Raw genomic sequence first — 24,942 nt, forward strand, 5'->3', positions numbered from 1 at the left:
TGATTTTTTTCTCTGCAAAAGTCGCCACAGACAGCCAGTCTGTAATACTGCAAATCTAAAGGCTTTCATCAGTGGGCCATCGGCTCAATCACCATTGTGTTACCTCATTCGGCGATAGAAAGTGACTTAACAGACATTTATTAAATTGAAAATCTTCGAGATTATCACTTTAAGTTTTAGAAGTTTTATTCAGGGCCTTTTTAATGCTAGAAATCTTGGTTCTTTTAAAGTTTCTTTTAGTTAATTTAACTCTGAGGCCTGTTTGCCATTTCCTCTTATTAGAATACACATGGGACTGATGTTGGAATAATTCATCAATCACATCCCTGAAGCTGCAGAGGAACTTTTCATTTCATCTTTGCAATTAAATTTTAACCTAAAGGGTAGGAAAAAACTATTCATTAATTTACTCCTTTAAAATTCTCTCTTTTTCTGTCTTTTCAATTGGTCTCTTGTTTCCTTCAGATATCATCTTAATGCATTGCTACGTCACTGTCACTTTAAATCACCTTGTTGTTTAAACGGTAAATAAACTTGACCTTGCCTTACCAAGATGATCAGACATGTAGAGTTGTCATAAATGGCCACCAGCTGTAAATGTTTGTAACATCATTATTAGGCCTCTTGGTGACTAACTAAAGCGAACCAGACCCTCAGCAGGAAGACTGACAATATCTCTAGAGTAAATGTTAGTCTGCCCCTGCTGTCACCAGGTTGGAATCAGACAAAGTGATTCAAAGCATGAAAGAGCCTTTGTTTACATTTTTCACGGCAAAGTTTAGAGGTAGAAAGGAAGCAGGGAGAGATTGTTCTTCAGATAATCGAACACAATCATGTACAGGACAGGATCAGCAAAGAGATAAGACCTTCTGCTTTGTCCTCGAGGGCAGCCCATATTGACAGGAAGTAAAAGTTCCTAATATTTTGCTTCAAGTGTTGATTTGATAACCTGCGATGAGATTTGCAGCAGCTCTGGTTTCATTCGACTTTTTTTCTTAATAATAAAGTTGTTCTGCTTCTGAATCTGGTAGTTTATTGCTTCTTATAGCTGATTCTGTGGCTGTGATGAGGTTGACGACTGGTACTTCCTCTGGTGTTACAGCAAAAATTAGACCTTTGGCTAAGGCATTCTTCTCCGGTTGGGTGAGTTGCCTGTTAGAAAGATTGTTCACCCCTTTCTCATGTGTGGCTGGCTGTGCTGAGGTTCAACCAAGTCCAGTTGCCTTCTGGACTAAGCTTTGAATTATCATGGCCTGGATGACTGAGAACGTTCACAGACCTGAGCTGCTGATGTTACTAATCATGCCCTCCACCATGAGCTAACTACATTGACCTATATATATCAAACACATAACAACATGCAGTCGTGTATTTACTGCATTTTTGCACAAAAGCAAAAGTTTTATCATGAGACACAATTACTGGAATAACTGAACGTTGTGGCACCTAAACTGATGATATCGCCTGTATAAAGATGGCTGCTCTGAGAAAGACGAGAGAGAGTGCACATGGATATGAAGTTAGTTAGTTTGCTTTTTGACACAATACATTTTATGTGGTGTAAAGATACAACATATACCAGCCTGTTTTAATGAATTCAAACTAGCCAGTTTATCCTGACCAAGGTATTTTGTGTACTTAAAGCGTTATTATCTAAATCAAACTTCTGCGGACAATTAACAAAGGGACACTGTATGAGACAACATGTTGTCAGGTGTCCACTAGCCTTCGCCAAACATTCAGTTTTACTCTCTTAGCGCTTTTATTACCTTTATAAGGATCAAACTGAAAGCAGCAAAAAGAACTTCATTTTCACTTTTCAGCCCTACTCGTACTCGCCCACACTTTTCCTCCTTTACATGCTTAAGCGCCCACACTCTAAATAATCACTTATGGGCCTCTATACATGTGTGTTGGTGAGTGTGTGTGCAGACCCTTGTGAGACCCTTCCCTCTGCATCGTTTCTGTTGTTTTGCTTTACACGGGACATTTACAGGAGGGGCGCTGTTGTGGTTCCCTGAGCCAATCACAGCATATAGGTAAGTGTGGGAGTGGTTCAAATTAGCGACTGGGCCCCGTTCAGAGCGGCGAACACGCCGAAAGAGCGAGGCAGAGTTGGCCTTCCTTCTTTTGGACAGGTTGGTGCCTCACACCGGATAGGACAAGCTAACCGGCGGTTAGCATGCTAGTGCAAAGGTAACCGGCAGTAAGCATGCTAGCACAAAGGTAACTGTGATGCTGTCCGTGTTAGCTCCGTGGGGTGACTACTTATTATACCTTTAAATAGTAACCATGTTGATATTACTGCACAATGCACAGCTGAATTTTTAAATCCCAAAATGACGCTGGTCGAGGGCGGAGTGGTCGATGAATCAAAACTTTATTGAGCTTAAAATTTCATTAACATTTAACTTTCTGTTACCTGGATTTCCTCCCTGTAGACGGACTGAACAATACGTTTAGTGAGTACTGTATGTGTGTGTCTGCGGTCAGCACAGGGATGAGAGTGAAATTATAACACAGCGCACTCCTGCCTGAGGAAGAGGGGTTGGGGGTGCAGATAGATGCTGCCATGGATCAATGCCACCACCCACCCATTTCTCATTCAGCTGGGGCTGAATGAGAAAGATTACAGCAATCAGTTGGGCACACAGCAGATAAGGGCTGACAAGAGTGCTTCGGAGCTTTCTGGACACGATGCATTCAGGTGTGAAAGGCAAACAGGGCTGTGCCACAAAAACAAAAAAGCCTTAGTGAAAGACAGCATGACATCAATAACTCCCTCTCTAAACTAAGTATCTACATTTTTCATAGTGGCGCTTTTGAATGCACGTTTGCTTTGTATATATCTGTTTTCTTTGAGCTTAGGGAGGATAGACTTATAGGTTTTTTAAAAAACAGCATAAAATGTGTTGCAAAATAATATATGTTTTATATGTATCTGTATTCTTTATCTTAGGAAGGATGTACTGAAAATGGCAACACTTGCTCCTATGAGATCAACAGAAGTATAATGTAATGTATTTCGTATATGCAGATATGCACAATGCAGTTTGTAGCAGTATCTAAAAACAGTTTCACATAATATAGTTTCACTTTATTCATTCAGAGACATTTTTAATTGGGTTTGTACGAGAACACATTTTAAAATCAATCAATATTCGGCCTCTTTGGGAATTTGGGAGTTGCCATGTTCTGTTTTAAACTGTAACTTTTGATTCCTGAGAAACTTATTTGAGCATGAAAAATCAATACAGCTTAACAGGCTTAGTGGAGTCACTCCACTCTTCTACGATCATGTGTTGATTGTTGAACAGAGCAGGTGTTGGTGATGTGCGGTGAGTCACTCTGTGCAAAGAGGGTAGAAGTGGCAAATATTTAAATCCCCTGACCAAACAGCATAGATGGATGGCAGCAGTCTGCAGCTCCTCGAGTTCGTGAATTATCTCACCAGAAAGTGTGAAATCTGAATATGTGATGGCTGCAGGCAAAATCACCCCTCATGTCTGTACAGTACCAGTGCAGTCGAGTGCCAGTCTGTATGAATGGCACTCAATCAGATGAATGTGTGTTGTGTCATGTTAAGGCCTTGAACAGTCCGACTGTGTTGAATGAGAAAGCTCAAATCTACTTAGATACCATGAACAAAGTCTTCAACCTTACTGAATAAAGGATACAGTATAAAAAACTAATGTGGCATAAGCTCAACAGTCACTGGCTCAAAGGTTAGACATACTGTGTGTAGATAAAACTTTGTATTTCACTGGAGGCTAACTTCAAATTTCACCACTTCAAATGTAATGAATTATTTATAGGTGTGTGTGCATGATGAGTTAAACTCACCAGGTCGGTCTTGGGCATGTCCTGGTAGTCAGACGAGTAGTATGTCGCCGTTTTCCCAAAGCCGTTGTCGCCAGCGGCCTTCGGTGGCTGAGCGTGCTGTCGGTATGTAGCGCTCTTTGGAGTCCAGCAGAAAAGGTTGATGGATTCACGAACGCAGCGCTCAATGTCGATTTCTGGGCAACAAACAGGACACGAGACAAAGATTAAAGTCAATCTTGTGGTTGGGAACTGCTCTGAAAAAGTAATAACAACATTAACAGACACCCATTAGGAAAATAGCTGGAAAAGAACAGATGCTTTCTGTTTATCCAACTGAGCTGAAGACCTTTTATACATCATATAGCGATGTAATTAATAAGAAATGTGCCAATTAGCATCTTTTTTACATCTCAACAAGACTAAGCGTGCACAGCCACGCTAGCAGCTAGCTTAGGAGAACTGGTGTTTTGACTTAAATGCTTATTTAAAATAACATGCACAACATTGTGATGTTGCAAGCTTCTTTGTTCGCACAAAAAAAGAACACAGCAGAGGCTTACAGGAGTGTCATTTGTTCTGTATGAACATGCTAACAGACCTATAAAAGTATTGGAATGATAAACATCTTTCACGTCTTTATTTAAAGGGAGAGGACAGTGGATCGTGTCGGAAACAGGGGAAGAGGGAGTGGGGATGACATGCGGCAGGGGGCTGCAGGTGGGAGTCGAGCCCGGGGCCGCCACATCGAGGACTGTCAGCTCTGTGCATGGGACGCGCAACTTTAACCGCTGAGCTAAACCGCCATCCCCTGGAAACATCTGGACTTGAAAATGGCACCTGATGAAAACTCAACTTGTCCTGAGGAACACATAACTGTCTGTACTAAATTTGAAGGCAATCTATTAAACAGACATTTCACTTTAAAGCACAGAGGGTATTCGCCTAATCTTGTAATTATTCAAACACCCGTGGCAACATTTTACTTTAACAAATTATTGAAGCGCTGTGTGAGAATAAGAAATGAATGGATGGATGGAGTACAAAGCACTAGAATAAAGAAATGTTATTCCCTCCCTTGAATCAGACATAACTCATAAGAGATTAGTACTGTGAGAGGTTTAGCTGCAGTAGTGAGCAGCTTGACCTTGGCATTTTGCTGCCATTAATAATCTTAAATAGTCCTCCAGCAGTGCCAGTGGCTCTTTAAGATAATAACTGGCCATCATGACGCTGCTATCCCTCGTCTGAGCTCTTGCCCTAAAATACGTTTTTAGTGCAAAGCGAAATCTTCCCCTTAATGCCTCTCCAGCAGCATCCATCTTTGTCCTGCTTCCTGCTTTGAGAAAAGAGAGGATTAGGCAACAGGGACTCACTGGATTAGCCGAGGATTTGGGTAAATTAGGAATTCTTTCCTTCGCACTCTTTCACACTGACAGCCTCTCTCTTTCACTCCCCTTTTTTTGTGGTTAATAAGCAAGTCGGGCTAATGAGCGCTCCTTGGAATGACCTGCACCTGGCCCAACGCAAGTGAATTCATACAAAAGATGCATCTCTCCCCCTCTCTCTGTCCCACAGCGACGTCAAGGTCAGAAGGTTTGTCAGCTCTCGTGGGCTCGGACCTCACAGACTCAGTTACAAGGTTGATTCCGGTGAAAAACACACTGGTGGTCTGAGGTTCCTCACCGGCTCATGCTCACAGGGAAACACATTTTCCCTCCCTGGGGCGACGAATGCTGCATGCAATCACTCCTCGTGCTAAGAGAGGCAGGGATGAGGAAGAGGAGATTGATGGCGGCTTTAATAAGCCCTGGGCTCAGCTGGGAATTCCAATGCAGCCAATTCTATTAAGGAGCAATTTTTCTCTTTAGTCAGACAAAATTACATTTCAGTAATTATGTATAGGTGTTGATTGTGGGCTGTGACTTGTTGCCACAAATCGTAGAATAGCATGATTAGTTAAGAGCAACTCGGGGGCGTTGAGGGATTGGATTGTGGTGCACAGGAAGATAGACTGGACAATAATGGCAATAAGGCTGAATTAAAATAGAGACAATCTGTCGCACTATAGAGCTTCAATCCTTCATATTATATTATAGCAACATGCCATGAAATTACTCTTGATCATCAACTCATATACACTATAAAGCAATTGGGCACTTGCGACACCGCCTTCCCTCTTATTGTTGAGCTGTTTGATTGTAAACTATTCAAAACATTAGGCTGGCATAAAGTACAATACATCATCCTGGGGTTTATCATCCATCTATTTATCCATCTATCATACATAGTTATACTGTAGAACACCAATTATAGCTGACAGAACGTGAGGGAATGATGCATGCTGCTGAGAGGGTGTTCAAATGGTGTTTTGCTTTGACTGAACTCAGACGGATGATGTGCATTGTGTTTGTAAGGCTTCAAAAAAGGTTGCCATAATGATTCCTTAGCGCTGCTCTCATCGAAGTGATCAATCATCGTTCAGGGCTCTCCAACCAAATTGATGCCCGAAATTCAGTCCCTGCTGACGTACGGTTGTTAGCAGGCTCATCTTTCATCCTTATTTTAGTTTAAGGTGTAAAATCATTTCATCACTGGTCTTAATCCTGGATAATTATCTTATCTTACAGAGGATTTAGGAGAGCTGTAGCAACAGGATTTACACATATGGACAATAACACCTGAACATGCATGCTTATACAAGGAGGTATGAAGCTGAAATATATATCAAGTTCAATAATTAAAGGAGCAGTTCACCCCTGGAAAAAGCCACCGTCAGTCAGTCGATAGAAGCAATAATATTTGAAATTGGCGCCATAGCTGTGGAGAAAGTTGTACAAACAGCTTGTGGTTTCGCCCATTCTACATTCCTACAACACCCAGCATGCATTGCGCCCCTCCCTCTGAAAGGAACGGCCCAGCGAGAGACGCTGGAGGAAAATACTACTATTGCTTCAGGCAATGGCTCAGAGCGGTACAGAATCCGAAAAACGAAGTGTAGTTTAGCGAGCTGCCTGGCTAGGACTGAGGTTGAAAATCGTTGAACTGGCCCTTTAAGAGATCACTGCAAAATTGTTTTTCTCTTGTTCTACCATTTAAAGGTTTGTGTTAAATGAACTTTCTTTTTTATTGTAAACAACATTTCTCATTACTTCCAAATAAAATATTCTCCTTTAGGTCTTTTATTTGCAGAAAATGAGGACGTGTTAAAACAACAGAAAGATGTTTTTCAGAACTCAAACAATGGAAAGAAAACAAGTTCATGTTCATTCGTAATCAACAGAATAAGAATGTTTTATTTTGTTTTAGCTGCTGTGAGGAACTTTCAGTTTGTGTTGATTTTGGCGCCCCCTGTGGACAAAGCCTCTTATCTCTGCTGATTTTGTCCTGTACATGCTTAAGTGGTGGTTTTTAACCAAAAATCTAACCCGGGTTTCTTTAAGAGTCATATGTATCACTCACTTTAAATATTTGCCCTGAAAAATTTAAATAAAGGCAGCGTGCAGTTAATTGCTTCGTCTGACACCTACCCCCCGCCAGCAGATTCAGGCATTAAAAATAACTATATAGAAATAATCAGTCTTGTCGCTGATGGTCTGCTTTGCTTTTGTAGGTCATGGAGAGGAATCAGAATTAATTTCAGTCTGTTTCAATACCAGCGAAAAACTCCTCACAGGGGCTTTAATTACAGCTTTCATGCATCTTGGCATGCTCTCCACCAGTCTCTCACATTGCCGTTGGGCGACGTCATGCCACTCTTGGAGCAAAAATTCAAGCAGCTTGGCTTTGTTCGACGGCTTGTTTTCAGTGGCGTTCAGATCCGGATCGGGCCGGCCATGACATGTAGAGAGAGAGATGCTGATTTAAGGAACATTTGGAGTGGTCTCTTGATTTTTTCCAGAGCTGTAGATTGTAATAAATCTTCTTGCGGCTGACATTAAATCATGACTAATGGACCGATCTACAAAATTGCCTGATCTGCACAAAACCAGTCTCTGTATAATGAACTCAGATTTCCCTAAAAACATAGAAACATGAGAGACTGTCTAAATTGTTATCGTCACTGAGGCATGCTTAGAAGTAAAATGGTGTTGTATTCGTGTATATTGCCATTTTGTGTTTCTTTTTCTTGCATGTAGTTGTAAACAGAGCAGCCTGTCACTCTTCCGAATATGTTGATTGCAAACTGGAACCACTCAGCAAAACTACAAGATGACACTTATAATTAAATGTCACGGTTCTTAAAGTCATAAATGAGTCAGTGTCACTCATTCTCTAAAGGGAACTTCTGCTGCGTGCTCAGAGTGAGTGTAGGAAGTTGAAGAATAACTCCCCGGTCCTCTGAGGTCTGCCTGTAACAGAATTCACGCTTATTCTATTTGTACACTTATTTTATAATCCTCCAGTCTAGACAATCACCAAAATCCCTAAAGGTAAAAGAAAACCTGCCATGCCAAATTTGTCACGCACTCCTGAGACAAAACCATCAACATGAATGTTCCACTTCTCCCCCCGCTGGTGTTCTCTGGGTAACCCCCGTGTGCGATGCTTCCTCGAGCGCCTCCGACAGCTCATGGTTGTCTTTCTCAGAGCTTAACGTTAAACACTGGAGCCCATCACTTCCGTGCCTGGCTCTGCTCATTGAGACAGATGCTAATGTCCCGTGAAGGCAAATGCCGCTGCATCATCAGTAAACACACGGCTGCTGTCAGCCGGAGAGCCTCTGTGGACCATTGTGAATCAATGAAGTCTCCAAACAAGAGAAAGTTATAGATTACCCCGGGCTACAGGACTAAGCAAATGGGAATCACAGAATGAGATTAATTGCCAGCAAATAGCAGCCTGAGATTTACGGCTGGCTTGGAGGCAAAATGTTGCCGCACAGGTCTTACATGTTCCACATATAATTCTGTTTCATAATCAAACACACTGACTTTAATATTATTCATGAAACTGACAGAAGTCGTGTTAGTTATGTGTGACATTCTGTAATGTTTTTATGAAACTTGCATGACGAATTGTCAGTTTGGGGAAGCAGCAGTTGAACATGACCTCGTAGTCTGTAACACTTCCCTTAAATCTGACCTCACCTCTTCTTTGGGATATTGGCGACTACAGACTTCACAGTGTTTCGTGTAATAGGCTTGTCGGTGAGAATTATTGTCTCTGGTCCCATTTACTGCCTAGAAGGAGGGAGATAGAGGAGTGTGTCTGAATCATTTAAGAGCCACTGTCCTGTAACGTTATCTTGACCGTTAGCTTTTATCCCGACAGGAATAGAAAGAGGGAAGACTTTTCTTTATTTCACGACTAAATGTCAAGCATACTTAAGCGTCTTTCAAAGTTCAGCCATTTCTCTGAACCTCAGATAAAATCAAAATGTTGAATGCAGGGCCCTCTCCCACTTTTTCCACTGACAAATTCATCACCAATAAATATAGGCTTCCATCATGCATAGGGTGAAATTAACGCAAATGTCAATGATGATGTGGACCTGACATGAATAGGACGGAGTGGGAGATGATGTGCTCCAACAGAGGCAGGTTGAGAGACACACTTAACTGCATCAAGTTAAAATTGCAACTGCTAGTTTTTAATGTATATACCAGGGCTGCACGGTGTTGGACAAAACATTGCCATCGTTTTGTTTTGCAGTATTTAATATGCATGATCAGCCCCGTCACAGAAGTAACGGAGTCGCTGACGTCACAGATAATGTCGGCGGGGTGATCGAGGCTCCGTTACGCGGGGTGGCTCATAAGTGAGAGTGCTCCCCGTCAACAGCGGCACCTCGTTCCGGTGCTGCTTACGCAGACGGACCAATAACGGAGCAGACGTGTTTACTTTTAGCGGCTACACCTGCAGCACACACACGGCGTGAGGTTGTGTGTGCCAGCAGGAAGCAGGAGACATTAATTTTCATGCTGTGAGGAACTTTCTGCGTGTGTCGATTTTGGCGCCCCCTGTGGACAAAGCTGTACCTCTTATTCTTTGCTGATTTTGTCCTGTACATGCTTAAATGGTGGTTTTTCACCAAAAATCTCATCCTGCTTTCTTTAACAGTAGGGCTTTTTACACTGCCAGTTCAAGGCGGGATTATTATGCGTTACGTTCCGTCTTCTATATAGAACGAACGGAGGCGGAACGTTCTGCTTCTGAGCCGGCATCAGAGGTAGTAACAGAGGCAAGCGGCGTCTACGTAAACAGCCGAGTTGGCAGGGCAGAACAGCGCCGTGTTTGTGTATTTGAAGCACGTGTTGTCTGTTTACTCCTGGCGCACGTTTTGCTTCCGCAACACCGGAACACTGTTTAAAAACACACACTAGGGCGGCTTTACACCAGTGTTGTGTGGTCCAATGTAAAATGACAAAGGTGGCACGAGGACGGAGCTTCGTTACGCCGCTGAGGCAGAACCGCAGGGTAATATGTATCACTCGCTTTACATTTTTGCACACCTACCCCGCAGCAGCAGTTTCAGGCATTTAAAATAACTATATAGAAATAATCTATCTTGTCGCTGATGATCTGGTTTGCTTTTGTAGCTCGTATACAGTCATCAGAATTCATTTCAGTCTGTTTCATAACCAGCAAACTTCTCACATGAGCTTTAAAGACAACAGACAAAATAAATCCGACATGTCCTATATTTTTTGAAGTATGGTTAAAAAAACGTGTTCTTGTTCGCACACAGCCCCTTGCTTTCTTGTTCCTTGTCTGCTACATGAGCCAAATTGAGTCCATTTTTCTATTTTTATGGTGTCCAGCCAGCGTCGGGGCATCATGTCTTTCTGGCGTCCCACATGCAGCTCCCGTTGTTACAAGCATGAGGAGCATGTGGAGTGTGCGCTGAAACAAATGAATGTAAGCCTCTGCTGTGTGAGGACATCAATTCTGCACGACTGATGGCAGAAAGGAGCAGGTGCAGGCAACAAATCACAGGGTATCAACAATAACTCACGAGTGTGTGTGCGGTGTGGAGGTTTGTGTGTACGCTCATAACTACTCGAATGTATAAAAGCAGAGCACGGACCTCCTGAACTTTGCATGAGACTCAAGAGGTCTATTAGAAAATGATATAACTCCAAATTAATGCAATGCAATCATTTGCTTTGCATTGCATGTCTATGAAACATATGGGTTACTAAATCAAAATATTAAGCATTTAACAGCTTAGCGGATTAGGTAAAAAATAACACCAAGAGTCTAAAGACAGGCCAGCAGCTCTGTGTTGGCACAGCAAATGATAAGCCAATATAATGGGTAAACTGAGCTTTAAAGCCCTTCCCCTAGCATTACCAAAAAAACAAACCCAGGCCAACCAGCCCACAGCAATGAGACCTCTCCTGTTATTTAGTAGGGGTGATAAATACTGTAAAAACTGTTTGATACCGGATTGGATTAAGCAGTCTGTATCTGTAACAAGTTATCCTGAGTGTGGACGAGAACATGGCTGGAAGCTAAAGTAAACAACCCTGTTTGAGGTCAGTCTAAAGCCCAGAATTATTCCTAATATAGTTTGGAGAGAGTGCCAGATACTACACTGTAACTACCCAGGTATACACAAGCTGCGATAATGAGGCTGGCGGTGATATACAGAAATGAGCTGGCAGTGGGAGCCACTCTCAGGAAATCTTGCCAGAGGAGCAGACTGCAGCTCGAGTCCAACATATTTTACCTTTATAAGGAGAACTGGCTCTCCTCTTCCCTTCCGCCTCATCACATGAATCTGTTGGACTTGGGCAGTTAAACACAGTGAAGTATAGCAACACTGAATTCAGGCTGAAGGGGAGGCTGCTGGCGTTGGTTTACAGAGTGCTCCAGCATGCCTTTTGGACAAATTGTCCCTGTCTGTGTCTGTATTAAAACGCCAATGTCATTCCGATTTTCAGATAGAAAAAAAAATAGGGCCAGGCTGCATTCGGAAATAAAGTTTTAAAGGAAATTCTCAGTGTTATCCCTCAGCCGAGAGGTACAACCTGAAGACATACATTATGAATGCCGCTCTTGGGCTTTATGTCACCGATTCTTTGCTGAAGTCGCCGTTTTGTGCCACTGAAAAGTAGCAGTACAGAGGGCGCGTATCAAGAGACACGGTTAGGAGTCTCCTCTCTGTGTAGTCGACAAATACATCAAAGTCCTTGAGGCAATATGTGAGCCTCTTCCTTTTACCACATCAAAGAGACTGGTGGTCAGACTGTTGAAAGTACTCAACAAGTAACGGAGCAAAGCTATTAATGGAGCAGTTCGCTCCAGGAAAAAGCCGCTGTCAGTCAAAGCTGCTGTTCTCTGTAATTGATAGAAGCAATAATATTTAAAATTGGCGCCATAGCTGTGGAGAAAGTTCTAATTCTACACTCCTAAAAGGAACAGCCCAGCGAAAGACTCTCAAGTGAAATACTACCGTTTCGCTGCAGGCAATGGCTCAGAGCCAATGACTGTATATATAGATGGACAACACGTCTCCATCTGCTCCCATTGTACGAAATTGATGCCAAAATAGCCCTTGCAATAGATGCTGCCATCTTGCGATGGTGACGTCATACGGAGCCAGAGACTGCACAGTAGAAATCAATGAGTGAAGCGGCCGTAGCCACTTCCGCTAACCCAAACACACACTTAACTTACCGAAAAAACAGCAATGATCCCGCACACCGGTGTGTTTAACAGCAGAACAGCTTCTCTGTGTTGGTCTGAGGTTAACGTTCTCAGGTATGGAAACTTCAATGACTGTAGTGATTGTTTTAGTTACGTTTCTACTCGCGGCTCGTCCTCCGCTCTGCTCACCCGGAAGTGATTGGCTGCAGGAGCCGAATTTGTCAACAGAGCTGTCAATCATAATTTTGACAGCATCAAATAACTTATTAAAAATAAACTTTACAGACAAATAAACACTTGGACGTAAATCACCACGATAATAACTAGCTATAATGACAGAAACCATGTCTGAGAAAAATGTATCGGGCATGTATTTTGATTTTATAGTTTGACTCATGTCCCACCTGTTAACATGGTGGAGGCGGGCTTTATGACCTATACTGCAGCCAGTCAGCAGGGGGCGATAGAGAGGGTTTAGCTCCACATTTAGGGAGCTGTCATGTCGTCCATCTTTTTATACAGTCTATGCTCAGAGTGGTACAGAATCCAAAACACGACAAGGAAAACCCCGGTGGATTGTCTTCAGGTCTGCAGTCTACATTTCAAACCTGATGATTTTGAACGAGACATGACATCGTGGCGGGTGTCCTAGATTTGTCCTAGGTTTTTTTCAGGTTTTCAGGGCCCATTGGAGAAGCGAATAGCGTCCTCCAAAGGCACAGAGCCAAATTGCATTTTTTTTCCTACCATAATGGCATTAGCTCCCTAGAAAAGCATGATAGGACTGAGGCTGAAAATCGGAAAACTGGCCCTTTAAGTATACATATCCATTACACATCAATATTTGCCATCGCAGCTTCCCCCTTCCCCACGCCTCATTTTGCAACACAGCGAAATGTCACAGATTTTGTAACATGAGGTTAAAGAACGGCCATTTGTGATGTGCATCAGTATTTGTAATAATAATCTACGCACTAAATGGATGTTTAACATGAGGTGTTTTTTTATGTGGAAATAAGTTCCTACTTTTTTTTCCTGCCAGTATCGTTCCCACAACCACACGTTTAGTTTGTGCAGTTTGAATACAAATCTCTGCATCTGTGTATAAGCAGATAGTTGCTTCAGGCAGTCTTATATTTTCATGCTAACTGTTGTATTAATTTATTTGCGCCTCCTTGTATCCTTGCATGAGTAATCCTGTAGTGCAGAGCTGAAAAAGGTCCACTTAGTCACCCTGGTTCATATCTGATGGCAATAAAAGACCCAACAGCAACAACTAAATCAATGATAACGTAAAGTAGCTAAACAGTCAATACAGACTAAACACAGACTTAAAGCTCTGAATGAATGTGATGAGTAACGGCAACTCCAGGGCGCACTGAAGTTGTGAGTTCTGTGGCATACAACTCCCAGGGTGAAGCAGTTGATTGTTCGACAGATGTAGAGCAGTGCGAGGCACGCCTAGAGCACATCAAGGTGGGAGTTAGAGTGTCTGTGTAGGAGCGCACAGCAGCCTGCTTTCAGAATATGATTAAGTCAGATACATCAGGGCACATCAGTACTCTGAGGAGTGATAGCCTCCTACTAGTGTTAGGTGTTGATGCAGATGGGCAACCTTTAGGTCAGGTTTAAGGAAGGCAGAAAATAGCATATGTGTGTGACGTTTAGTTGATCAGAAGTGCAGAGGTACTTCAGTTAAAAGGTGCTAAAGAGGGACAAAGGGAAGACAACGCATTTATAAAGATGTGAATTTTAGCTCATGTCCTCACCTGGCAGGTCAGAGAAGAGTAGGATGCACTCATTGAAGCCATTAGCCAAGAGACGGTCCCTGAGCTGCTGCAGTATGGCCACACCGATGCAGAAGGGGAAAGAGGAGTTACCCAGCAGCAGCGTGTCCCACAGGTGGAAGATCTTGTGCAGAGGGAACACATCTGCATGTACAGAAATAAACACAACAAAAGGGAGAGATTTTACAAAATGACTGAATGCCTGAAAAGACAAATCCCTCGAGGAACGCATTATAAGATCCTGCAAATGGGACAATAGCATGCACAGTGAGAAATGGTGAATCAGTTTGGATATAATGAGTATGATTTGCATAGTGCATTTACTTAACATGGCTCTGTGGCTTTAAAATGGGAAGCTCACTAAGCAACATGGTGCATTGGAAAGGTTGCCTGGAGGGTTATTTGATGAGGGGGAGGCAGCTGGGAAAATGTTTTTAGGTGGGTGTTGTTGTGGAAAAATGACAGGAAGAACATCAGGGGGCTGAGGAGCTGCAGAGAAAGAGACCTGCACAGGTTGTTTTTTAGCCAAACAAAACCACATCCTGATAATGTGTCCCACTGCAGTCATTACTCCGTCATATTACTTTCAGTATTTGGAAATGTAATGTTTCCTCCATGTTGAGATTTATGCATGAGAGCAGAACTCTCCACCTGTTTATATCATCCCGGGGTTTGTTAAGGGGAATGCAAGGCGGTAGTAGACGTGTGTGGGCAGAGTGTGACTGAGAAAAAGCCTCGGAGGGTCCGCGCCACATTAGCAGTCAGCTGAGCAGTCTGGTGTGTGTGAGTGACAGGCAGTGTGTGTGTGTCTGTGTGTGAATGGAAGATGACCCTCCAACCTTGTCTCATATTGGATTGGGGACATTAGCAGTCAGAGGGGCACCTCTCCTGAATACTGGACTCACACACCACCTCAGGGGGAGCAGAAGGGGTAAAAGGGTCACATATTCACACTCTCCACCCCCAGTCGTGGCCTGTGTGTGCATGTGTGTGTGTTTAACTTAAGAATGAAATATCCAACTGCAAAGCGCAGAGTAAAGATCAATTCTGCCTCGATTGGAATAAATCACAGGTTGAGTCTGCAGAGCAGCAAAGTTAATACAACTATCTTAATTTATATCAAGAAGGCAAAAAGTTATTCAAACAGTTGTACCGTATGATTGGGCTGCATCGAGAAGACACAGAGGTTAATTGCATATCTTTTAAGTCATAACAATGATCTGGGACCCCTGCTAGTATGCTCATATTTCAGAACTCACGCTGCGCTCTGTGGAAGGATAAAAGCGTAATGCTGCCATCAACTGACAAACTGCATGCTGAGAGCCAGCCAAAATAAAACCTTTATGGACCTTAACTGCAGCAGCACAGAAGGTGAAAGGACTCGAGAAATAACAGATGCTAATGAGAATAAACATAGCTTTATTTTCCTACTTTTAAGCAAGGGAACCTGCAATTATTACTGCATTTTGTGTGCTGTAAAATGTATACTTCTACTCATTTTTAGCTGTGCTGAAACTGCACAGAAATTTTACACCTCACAGCTGTCAATTGTACTTAGAAATTAAGTAAGTAAGTAAGAAACTTACAAATAGTTGGTACAATACAATAATCGCATACTTGCACAAGTTGGAATGCATCACAAACATGTACAAAACAACATATAAAAAATCATATATTTTAAGTTATAATCTCGAAGATCTCAGTTTCTATTTGGCGGCACCTTATGGCCATAAAAGGCAATTGCGAGCACATACGTCCCAGACAACCAGATATCCACGGTTGGCTCCCGTTTTAACTCTTGATTTTCCTTTTTAGACTGTTTGCTTCATCTAAGCCTCACATTTGTTTCTTTTTCTTTGGATTTTCACTTATTTTTGAAGTTGTATCTGTAGTCATCGATCTTTTCTTTGTTTGTTCAGCCATAGTAGATTACTGTTTACTCACAACACTTGCAGAGACCGGAAAAGCAGCCGCTTAGCTCCGCCTACCCTCTCTGGCAGATCAACCACTGCTGGGTGATGGAAAAACGCGTCACTAACTGGGCGCCGCTTGGGATTTTTTCCACGAAAGGCGCCACGGACACCCAAATTCAAAGGCTTTCATCAGTGGGCCATTGGCTCAATCACTATTGTGTTACCTCATTCGTGACCTAAGAAGCATTTATTTAAATGAAAATATTCAAGATTAAATCTTTAAAAACAGCACTGAAGTCACCCAAATCATCTGACCTACTGACACTGAAACGAACGCTGACTTCATAAAAATATTTTATTCTATTACCCATAAGTACTGGGGGAAATAAAGCGTCATAAAGACCATACAATGTAATGCTGTCTAATTTAACAGCATAAACTAGACCCCCTAAAAAATGTCCCTAATGGGATCAACGCTCTAACATTACAAGCTTGTGAGTCGCTGAACATTACAAACTTCACTAAGGTAGCGGATGCATTGAGGCTATTTTAATGGATTCTATTAGAGAGGTGCTTTTTACTTACTGTGTGCATCCCTAGAACAGAATGTAGGAGCATATCCCATCATAGTGAATAGCTCTGCATAAAGGTCCTCACGAGCTCACTACTAGCACACTTGTTTATTGTGACCCTACACCCACATGTGCTCATGAAGTTACATTACAGAGTGCAAAGATCCATGGGTAGGATGTGGTATTCAAAATCTAATTTATGGCACTCAGGACAGTAAAGGTCTAGTAGACGTCTATAATAAATATGGTCATTACAATATAAAAATACATCCCGCATCACGGCGGTTCTCCTGAGGAGGTCAAGCTTGCCGATGAGTGTTGATTTATTTATATAATGTATTTAATAAGCTTTTATAAGGCTTTTTATTTTTTCGATACTGGACTTAGATTGATTTTGTCTTCCATATCATACCCATGTATCCAGACAAACTGTATTTTTTCCTTTGAATCTGCAGGTTAGAAAACGTTACATGTGTATTTTCTGCCAAATGTAAAATCATGTAATCAATATTTTCCAAACAGCTCCCACAATAGCTGGCATACTCTAGTTTATAAAATATGTCAGACACAATTAGATGTTCTAGTTGTAATGTAGTGCATGAACAGTCTTGGTGAGTCACTACTTAAACGCAGGAGATGGTGCAGACTGGCCCACAGGGAGCGCTATAATAAGCCTGTAAAGACTGCAGCTCAGCTCTGTTTAGCAACACAGTCAAAGAGATGTGACAGTTGGTGCAGACGTCTATCTGCATACTAATGACCTTTGTCGGTTACAAACTAAGGTTTAATGTCCACGATCCATTTCTGACCCAAACTTGGGATTCTGGGTAAAATTCTCATGAAACCTTTTTACTTACCTGCGGTCTTAACTGGTTTAACTGCTGGATTTAAAACCAGTCTCAAAACACACTCCAGTCTATTGGCAACATGTTCTAATGAATGGCCCTGTCAGTCTTCCATCCATCCATTATCTATACTGCTTGTCTTGTTCAGGGTCGCAGAGGGGCTGGAGCCTAATCCAGCTGTCATTGGACGAGAGGCGGGGTACACCTTGGACCGATCACTAGTCAATCACAGGGCTGACACACAAGGACAGACAACCTTTCACATGCACACTCACACCTACGGGGCAATTTTAGAGTCACCAATGAACCTAACGAGCATGTCTTTGGACTGTGAGAGGAAGCCAGAGTACCCACGCATGCGCGGGAGAACATAGGTGCCTTTTGACCAAAAGTTCCAGGAACTTCTCCTCAAGGAAATAAATAGTTCCTGTGGCCCATTGTTGTCTGCGTTTCCACAGCCGTTTGCACCATTAAAACTCAAAGAAGAAGAAGAAGGCATTATCATCATTTGTGCGACACTACAGTTAGCCTGTTGGCATCGTGCTTTATTGCATTGCAAATGGATTAATTGATCCTCCTACTTCCTGTTGGCACACACAACCTCACGCCGTGTGTGTGCTGCGGATGTAACCGCTAAAAGTAAATACTCCACGGTACGGCCGCTCCGTGAGCTGTCCGTTTATGTTTCCGTAACAGCTGCATCTCGTCCCGGTGTTGGTTAATGCTGTGGCTACATAGACAGACAGTTCCAGGAGCGGACGTGTTTAGTTTTAGCGGTTAGGGTTAGCATGCAAACTCCACACAACAGAGGCAACAGCGCTAACCACTTCACCACCATGCAGCCCCCCTGTGAGTCTTATTTCATCTTATTATCGGATCTTTATTACTGATGCAGTGACATGTTAGAAACACTTAAATGCTGTATTTACACAATGTATCAAATATGAGATAATATGTATGTTATAAGATCTCCAGCTGTAGATGTCAAATTGAGTAAAAAGTTTAAATATATTTGTTCAGAAATGTAGCGCTGTATAAGTAATAAAGTAGCATAAAGTGTTATGTTAGTGAAATAAAGTTTTCAAATAAAGTACTTTTTTTAATGTCTCAGTCAATCAACTGAACCTAAAAGATGAATCTGTCATTCGTGTAGGTTGTTTTGATGCCGTTGAGGATCATCAACCACAACTAATCAAACTCAATCCTCTGATGTAGACTCTAAGACGCAGGCGAAAGCTCAGAAAAAGCTAATAAGTGGACTCAGAGTTCAGATTTTTTTGGGGTGTCTGATTTTTTTTTCAACATGGAGAAGAAACATTGCTGCAAGCAGTTGTCTTATCAGCTTCATGTTGGGATTTTTATGAATGTATTCAGATAAAAACAAAATAAATATGAGCTGGTGAAGATCTGAGGTAGTGTGGCACTGAGCGGTCGACTCGTTTCCCTTTAGGGTTGGAATTAATTAGCAGCTGGCATAAAGGTCACCCAGAGGAGAAAAAAACAGAAAACCCTTCAGAACTTGTCCATACTGGAGCCACTGACCTTTTCTCCCTTTCATTGATACTCTAATTGAAGCAGACTCAAATACCCTCTGAAAGTTTAGTATTATTCGCACTGTCACATTGTGAAAAGCTACTTACGTGTAAACATGGTCAGGAACCAGGGGATGGCGTACAGCTGTTTGGTGAGAAAAAACAGAGCACATTAATGGAAATAATGTAGCATTTATTTTGTATGTAATATTCAGGATGTCATAACATTTTTCTGAGAGCTCACATGAAATGAATGGAACATTTCTCCCTAAAGATTTTCTGTCTGTAAGAGAAGCACAAGCACAAATGGCTGCACATCTCTACGGCCCCTGAGAAACAAACGGCAATAAAGAGCAAACTGCTGAGTTTGGTTATTAGTCAGTGGGGAGAACGCTAACAATGAATCTCATTATACCAATCTGTTATCCATCCTTCCTTTCTCTCCTATAGCACTCTCTCCATTCCACACTTTCCCAGAGGGGAAATGCATGGAAATTGAAATTAAAGACCGTACACTCCCTCACATATCAACACACACACACATTCCACCATTAACCACCTGTTATAACACCTGCCAATCCCTGGCTACAGTTGCTCAGGCTCTATTTTATTCAGCGGCCGAGGGTTTGGAGCACAGAGTGCAGGAGAGCTGGAGCTTATCTCAGCCAGTTAATTGATGGCTAATTGCGGCGGAGCTGGTGACTGTTCAGCAGACCTCTTCTGTGCCCAGGATTGATGAAGGGGAGAGAGAGCCACTGCACTCAGAGTCTCTACCTCAATTTCAACAGCTCGGCAGCAGGACCGCGAGTCCGGCCAGATTGGATTAGTGTAGGTGTAAATGGCCAACCCAGGAGAGGAGATGTGGCCAAATTGAGAGGGGCCTGAATTAAACCACTGGCCACATGCAAGCTGTGTCTCTACCGATGGCTTAAGGCCTTACTGGAGCGCAGCCCTTGAACACCACAACATCTCTGAAGATTACTCGAGGTTTCTGCAAGCTTTCAAAAGATTTGTCTTTTTCTGAAAGACAAACTGCTCTAAGCTGGGCATGTTTCCGTATGCGTATATAGGAAATCAAATCCATTTCATGCTGCAGTGACATTTGGTCTTTTGGGGCCGATAGATTTATTGCCTCAGTAAAACAACCGTTCAGAGTGTTCTCCGAAGTTCACAAAGAAAAGGGGGATTTATGGTCTGTAAAGTCTAATTACTGGGATTGACATCGAGTATGAAAGCTGTATCAACAATGCTTATTCCAATATTATCCTGGCCTAACAATGAAAACAGGCTGACAAAGCCTCCTTTGAAAGGCAAGTCAATGCTGGTTCCACTGTGCATGCAGTCAGTGTCAAGCCTGAACAACAGATGAACAAGATGCTGAACTGCACATCTGTTCAAGACAAGATGTTTAAAGGGGACATATTTCAGCTATGCAATCAATTTTCTAGTATTCTAATGTGTTTTTGAATAACATTGGTAAAGTTTGTTTAGTTGTAAACATATTTTAATGTAATTATTTTTCAGAGCCTCTCCTTCCTCCTGAAACAAACAAGATGTTTTGCCATTAAAAGGTCAGACCTTAGCCACGATTAGCTGACAGTATTTGGAGTGACCGCATAGCCCCTCCCCCTCGTGTACAATCTCCGTGGGGGAGCGCCCGCCCCAAAGTTGTAGAAAGTTGTTGTTCCAAAGTTGTAGAAAACATGGCTGCTCTATGATCGTTTATTTGGCCTTAAGTTGGCAGCCTGAGGTGAATGACGGTGAATGATGGTGAATGACGATTGGTCGATTTCAGCGAAAGCAAGGTTGAACGTAGAAACCTGCAGTTGTTCTGAGCGGCCCATTTCAGAGGCGATCTTTTTAAACATGTAATTCTGGAAAAAATGGAATTATGCAGTTTTCACTTTTTTCACTGTGAACAATAAACACCCAAAAATGTGAAACCCGTGTAAAATATGAGACTATCCACTTAAAAGATACGGCCCCTTTAAAAAAAACAACGCCTACAGGAAACATTATTGGAAAACTTAATTCCCAGTTTTCCTTTTTCCTGCACACTTTAAATGGGGACAAGCGCATCAAAAAGCCCAGTTTGGTGCTCTTCTTGTACCACTTCAGGAAAGGAGCTGCAGCATCAGAAACTGAAGGGAGGACGAGGACGAAGAGGCTTAACTCTCTGACTCCTCTGTGATAAAAACCCCACTTTTCATTGGGTAATGTCCCACGGGCCGGTCCACAGGTGACGCACATTTATCAGCGCACTAACTGAAACCCCAGAGATGCGGTAGAGGCTTTAACCTTGTCACTGTCTGAGCTGAGCTGTAAAGAGGAAAGCGAAGGGCAGCAAGAGGTGGCACAGAGTAAGAGAAATAAGGTAAGCCTGGCAGGGGACAATCATTAAGTGTGCCTAGCAGACATTAGTCGCTGTATAAATCATCAGCGGTGGACTACAGGGAGAACTTGACCCTCGCCACAAATTCTGGGAAGGAGGATGTGAAACAAAAAGTGTCAAAGACAATGGAAGGATATATTCTAAGTGATCTATGGATGGTGATTTACTTTGACCCTGGTGCCCCGCCACCTACTGCAATTCTTTCTTATTATCTTTGACTTCCCATTAAAGCACTCTTGCAACAGACAATTATGTACGTCCTCTGCTGCTGTGTATTGTCATCAGAACACTTGCACCTTTTAAGTAACTCGTAACTTACGTCGGGGATGAAGCCGATCTCGTTCAGATGGTTGCTCAGCTCGGGGTCGTGGAAGGCAATCATTTGGGAGAAGACAGTCAAATACTCTGAAACACAGGCAAAAAAAAAGGTCAAGTACGTAAGCTATTGTTTAGCTTGAGTGCCAAAGAACGTCACAGTAAGTGAACCAGACTTAATAGTCAAATGAGGTATTACACAATACACACACATAAAACTGTAAGAAAAGATGGACGACATGACAGCTCCCTTAAGTGAAGCCAAAACATTTTGAGCGCCCCCTGCTGACTGGCTGCAGTATAGCTCATAAAGCCCGCCTCCTCCATGTTAACAGATGGGACATGAGTCAAACTATAAAATCAAAATACACGCCAAATACATTTTAATTGGTTTCTGTTTAAATTATAGTTAGTTGTTATCATGCTGATTATGTCCAAGTGTATTTTTCTGACAAGTTTATTTTTAATTAGTTGTTTGATGCTGTAAAAAGGATGATTGACAGCTCTGTTGACCAATCCAGCTCCTGCAGCCGATCTGTTCTGGATTAGCAGAGCAGAGAAGGAACGGTGAGAGGAGACGTTACTAAAACAATCACTACAGTCATTGAAGTTTCCATATCTGTGAACGTCTGCTTCAGACCAACACAAGAAGCTGTTCTGCTGTTAAACATGCCGACATGTGGGATCCTTGCAGTTTTTTCAGTAATTCAATTGTGTAAAGTGTTTTTGTTAGCGGAAGTGGCCACGGCAGCTCCACCCGCCGATCTCTACTGCGCAACTCTCCATGACGTCACCATCACAAGATGTCAGCACCCGTCACAGGGCTATTTTGGCATCAATTCCGTACAATGAGAGCAGATGGAGACGCGTCGTCCATCTATATATACAATCATTGCATAAAAAAAATAAACACTTTGGTTTCTCATAGAGATCTTATAGTTCAAATACTTTTTGTTAATTATTTCTACCTTACAACAAAGAAACTGCAGAGACAAGTGGATATTTATATTTCTTTTTCTTTTCTGTGTTTTTAATGATCCAAAGGAAAATAAAAACTGACTGCTGATCCACTCTGCAACCTTGCAAACTTCCTTCAGTACATGTGAAAGGTAAACATAATGTGTGCAATGCTGCACTACCACCATTCTGCTACACTGTAAATCCACAAAAAAAAGCAGCTCAGACCAGACTGATAAAAGTAACTGGCTCTTCAGGGCATCTAGCAGGGGGAAAGAAAGGATAATAGCCACATCCCCCGCAGAGTTCAAGAGGTGTGTTGTGTAGCTGTTTATCAGTCACATAGGAATTGCTTGTGACATTTCTCTGCAGGATTTCGCGGTTTCATTTGTTTCCCTATCTCTAAATGATGGGACTCAGCCGCAAACTCCATTAAGACACACTGAAATTAGTTTTCACAGCTTAGGAACAACATGGAGCCGAAATTTAATCAACAATGAGCTGACGGCCTGATGCTCTGTGGCAGCCGGTGATAATTCGTTTCTGCTTTGACCATGTTTGATACTTGTTTTTTAACTTGCTGTGGCAGTTTGTTAGATAGGCTCAAACACACTGGGTCTCTTTAATGGAAACACTTTATATTTATTATCACAGCAGTTGTACACACACAGTGTTTATTCCCGTGTATCTCACCTTGAATGACATGAGAGTTGTCCTTCAGGAAGAAGTTGTACAAATATTTGGGGATGAAGGCGGACATGCAGGCATAAGCCAGGGCTGTGAAGAGAATGACAGAAGCATGAGAGGTAGCAAAATAGGACAAAAGGAAAGTGACTCTGATTGAATTCAAACTCTTACCTTCGTTGTTGAAATTCAAGTAGAGAAAAGGGGCACAGAGTGAGTCCAAACCTGAAGTGATGAACAAAAATGCATGACAAGAGCACCACCTAGTGTCCAGTCACGTTCAGTACAACACAGAAGAGAGCAAATACAGCGGAGAGGGAGAAATTTAACAGAAGAGTGGCCTACCCTGCCAGTAGACCAGCTCAGGGTGAGACACCACCCAGGCTTTCAGCACACGTCTGAACTTGATGTGTCCCTGTGGAGACGACAGCAGCTCATCGTACTGGTGGCAGCGCGGGATGTCCACTTCAATCTGTAATCGTGCACAAAAAGGCCCCAAACAAAAGAATGAGGCTAAATTTCTGGAAACGTTTTAAGCTGCTCGAGATTTTGCAGCTCTCACATTAGAAATACGTTACCTGTCTGTCAGTTGGTATGGGAGTGTCCTTGTCGATGCTCTCATATTTGGCTTGAATGTCTCCCTGAGTATAAAAAACAGAAAGATGAGCATCTGCAGACAAAATTTAGTCCGTAAAGGTGCTCCTGATCTTTCATGGAGGAGAGAAGAAGTTGAATTTATAAATATGTGCATAATACAAGCAGAACGATTTATAGGACTTTACCAGGAGGAAACAGAAAGACCTAGCACGGGGGCTTTGATAAAAAATGTAGCTGACATGAATACTCAAAGGCAAATTGTATTTGTAAGCAGTGTTCGTTTTGGAAGCTATTTTAGATTTAGTCTTCAAATGAAAATGCCTCTTAGTGTTAGTCACATTTTAGTCATTTTTACCCTTTTTAAACATCTCAGTCCAGTTTTAGTCAATAAAAGTCATCACATTATAGTGATTTCTTTTTGTCAAAACGTTTTCTCATAGAGAAAATATGACCCTCCCTCCCCTTTCGTTTTTACCTGTTTGCTTCAGGTAGAGGTAACACTTTGATTCCAGCAGATGATCCATACAGTAAAAGAACGAAGAGGGCACAGCACCTAAAGATTATTGTTCATCATCGCTTCTCATTTAAGCAGTCTGACTGAAGCAGACAGTCGATGATCGCTCCTTTTTGCGTGGAGGACGCATCAAATGATGCGCCGCACGCCCCTTTTTCTGTGAGTGTGCACAGAGCCTGTGATACCCGTTATCTCTAACTGGTGCTTCAGGCTTTAAGTTATCACTGATTTTGAATGTCCGACAGCCCACCACTGACATTTTAGTCCCGTCTCGTCTCGTTAACGAAAACAACACATGCTCGTCGTCAGAGTATTTATTATCGAAGATCAATTTTTAACTCGTCAACGTCTCGTCTCCGTCATGGAAAAAAGGTCGTTAAAGAACATTTTTGTCATAATTTTCATTAATGAAATTAACAC

General features: G+C 42.3%; 1 protein-coding gene across 1 annotated transcript in view; it reads right to left on the reverse strand.

Annotated features, from left to right (window-relative positions):
* The window catches only part of tbck (TBC1 domain containing kinase), a 55,399-nt gene that overhangs the window by 23,901 nt on the left and 6,556 nt on the right, over nucleotides 1-24,942 (reverse strand). The window contains exons 16-23 of the mRNA XM_069666686.1: nucleotides 23,990-24,052; nucleotides 23,757-23,883; nucleotides 23,586-23,636; nucleotides 23,421-23,504; nucleotides 21,775-21,860; nucleotides 19,172-19,208; nucleotides 14,184-14,345; nucleotides 3,844-4,016 (exon numbers count right to left, since the gene is read on the reverse strand). Of these exons, the coding sequence (XP_069522787.1) occupies nucleotides 3,844-4,016; nucleotides 14,184-14,345; nucleotides 19,172-19,208; nucleotides 21,775-21,860; nucleotides 23,421-23,504; nucleotides 23,586-23,636; nucleotides 23,757-23,883; nucleotides 23,990-24,052 (783 nt within the window). The remainder of the gene's footprint in view (nucleotides 1-3,843; nucleotides 4,017-14,183; nucleotides 14,346-19,171; nucleotides 19,209-21,774; nucleotides 21,861-23,420; nucleotides 23,505-23,585; nucleotides 23,637-23,756; nucleotides 23,884-23,989; nucleotides 24,053-24,942) is intronic.

Source organism: Semicossyphus pulcher, unplaced genomic scaffold, assembly GCF_022749685.1.
Source record: "Semicossyphus pulcher isolate SPU_LCO1_2020_fin unplaced genomic scaffold, fSemPul1.0.p SCAF_17, whole genome shotgun sequence".
Lineage (NCBI taxonomy): Eukaryota > Metazoa > Chordata > Actinopteri > Labriformes > Labridae > Semicossyphus > Semicossyphus pulcher.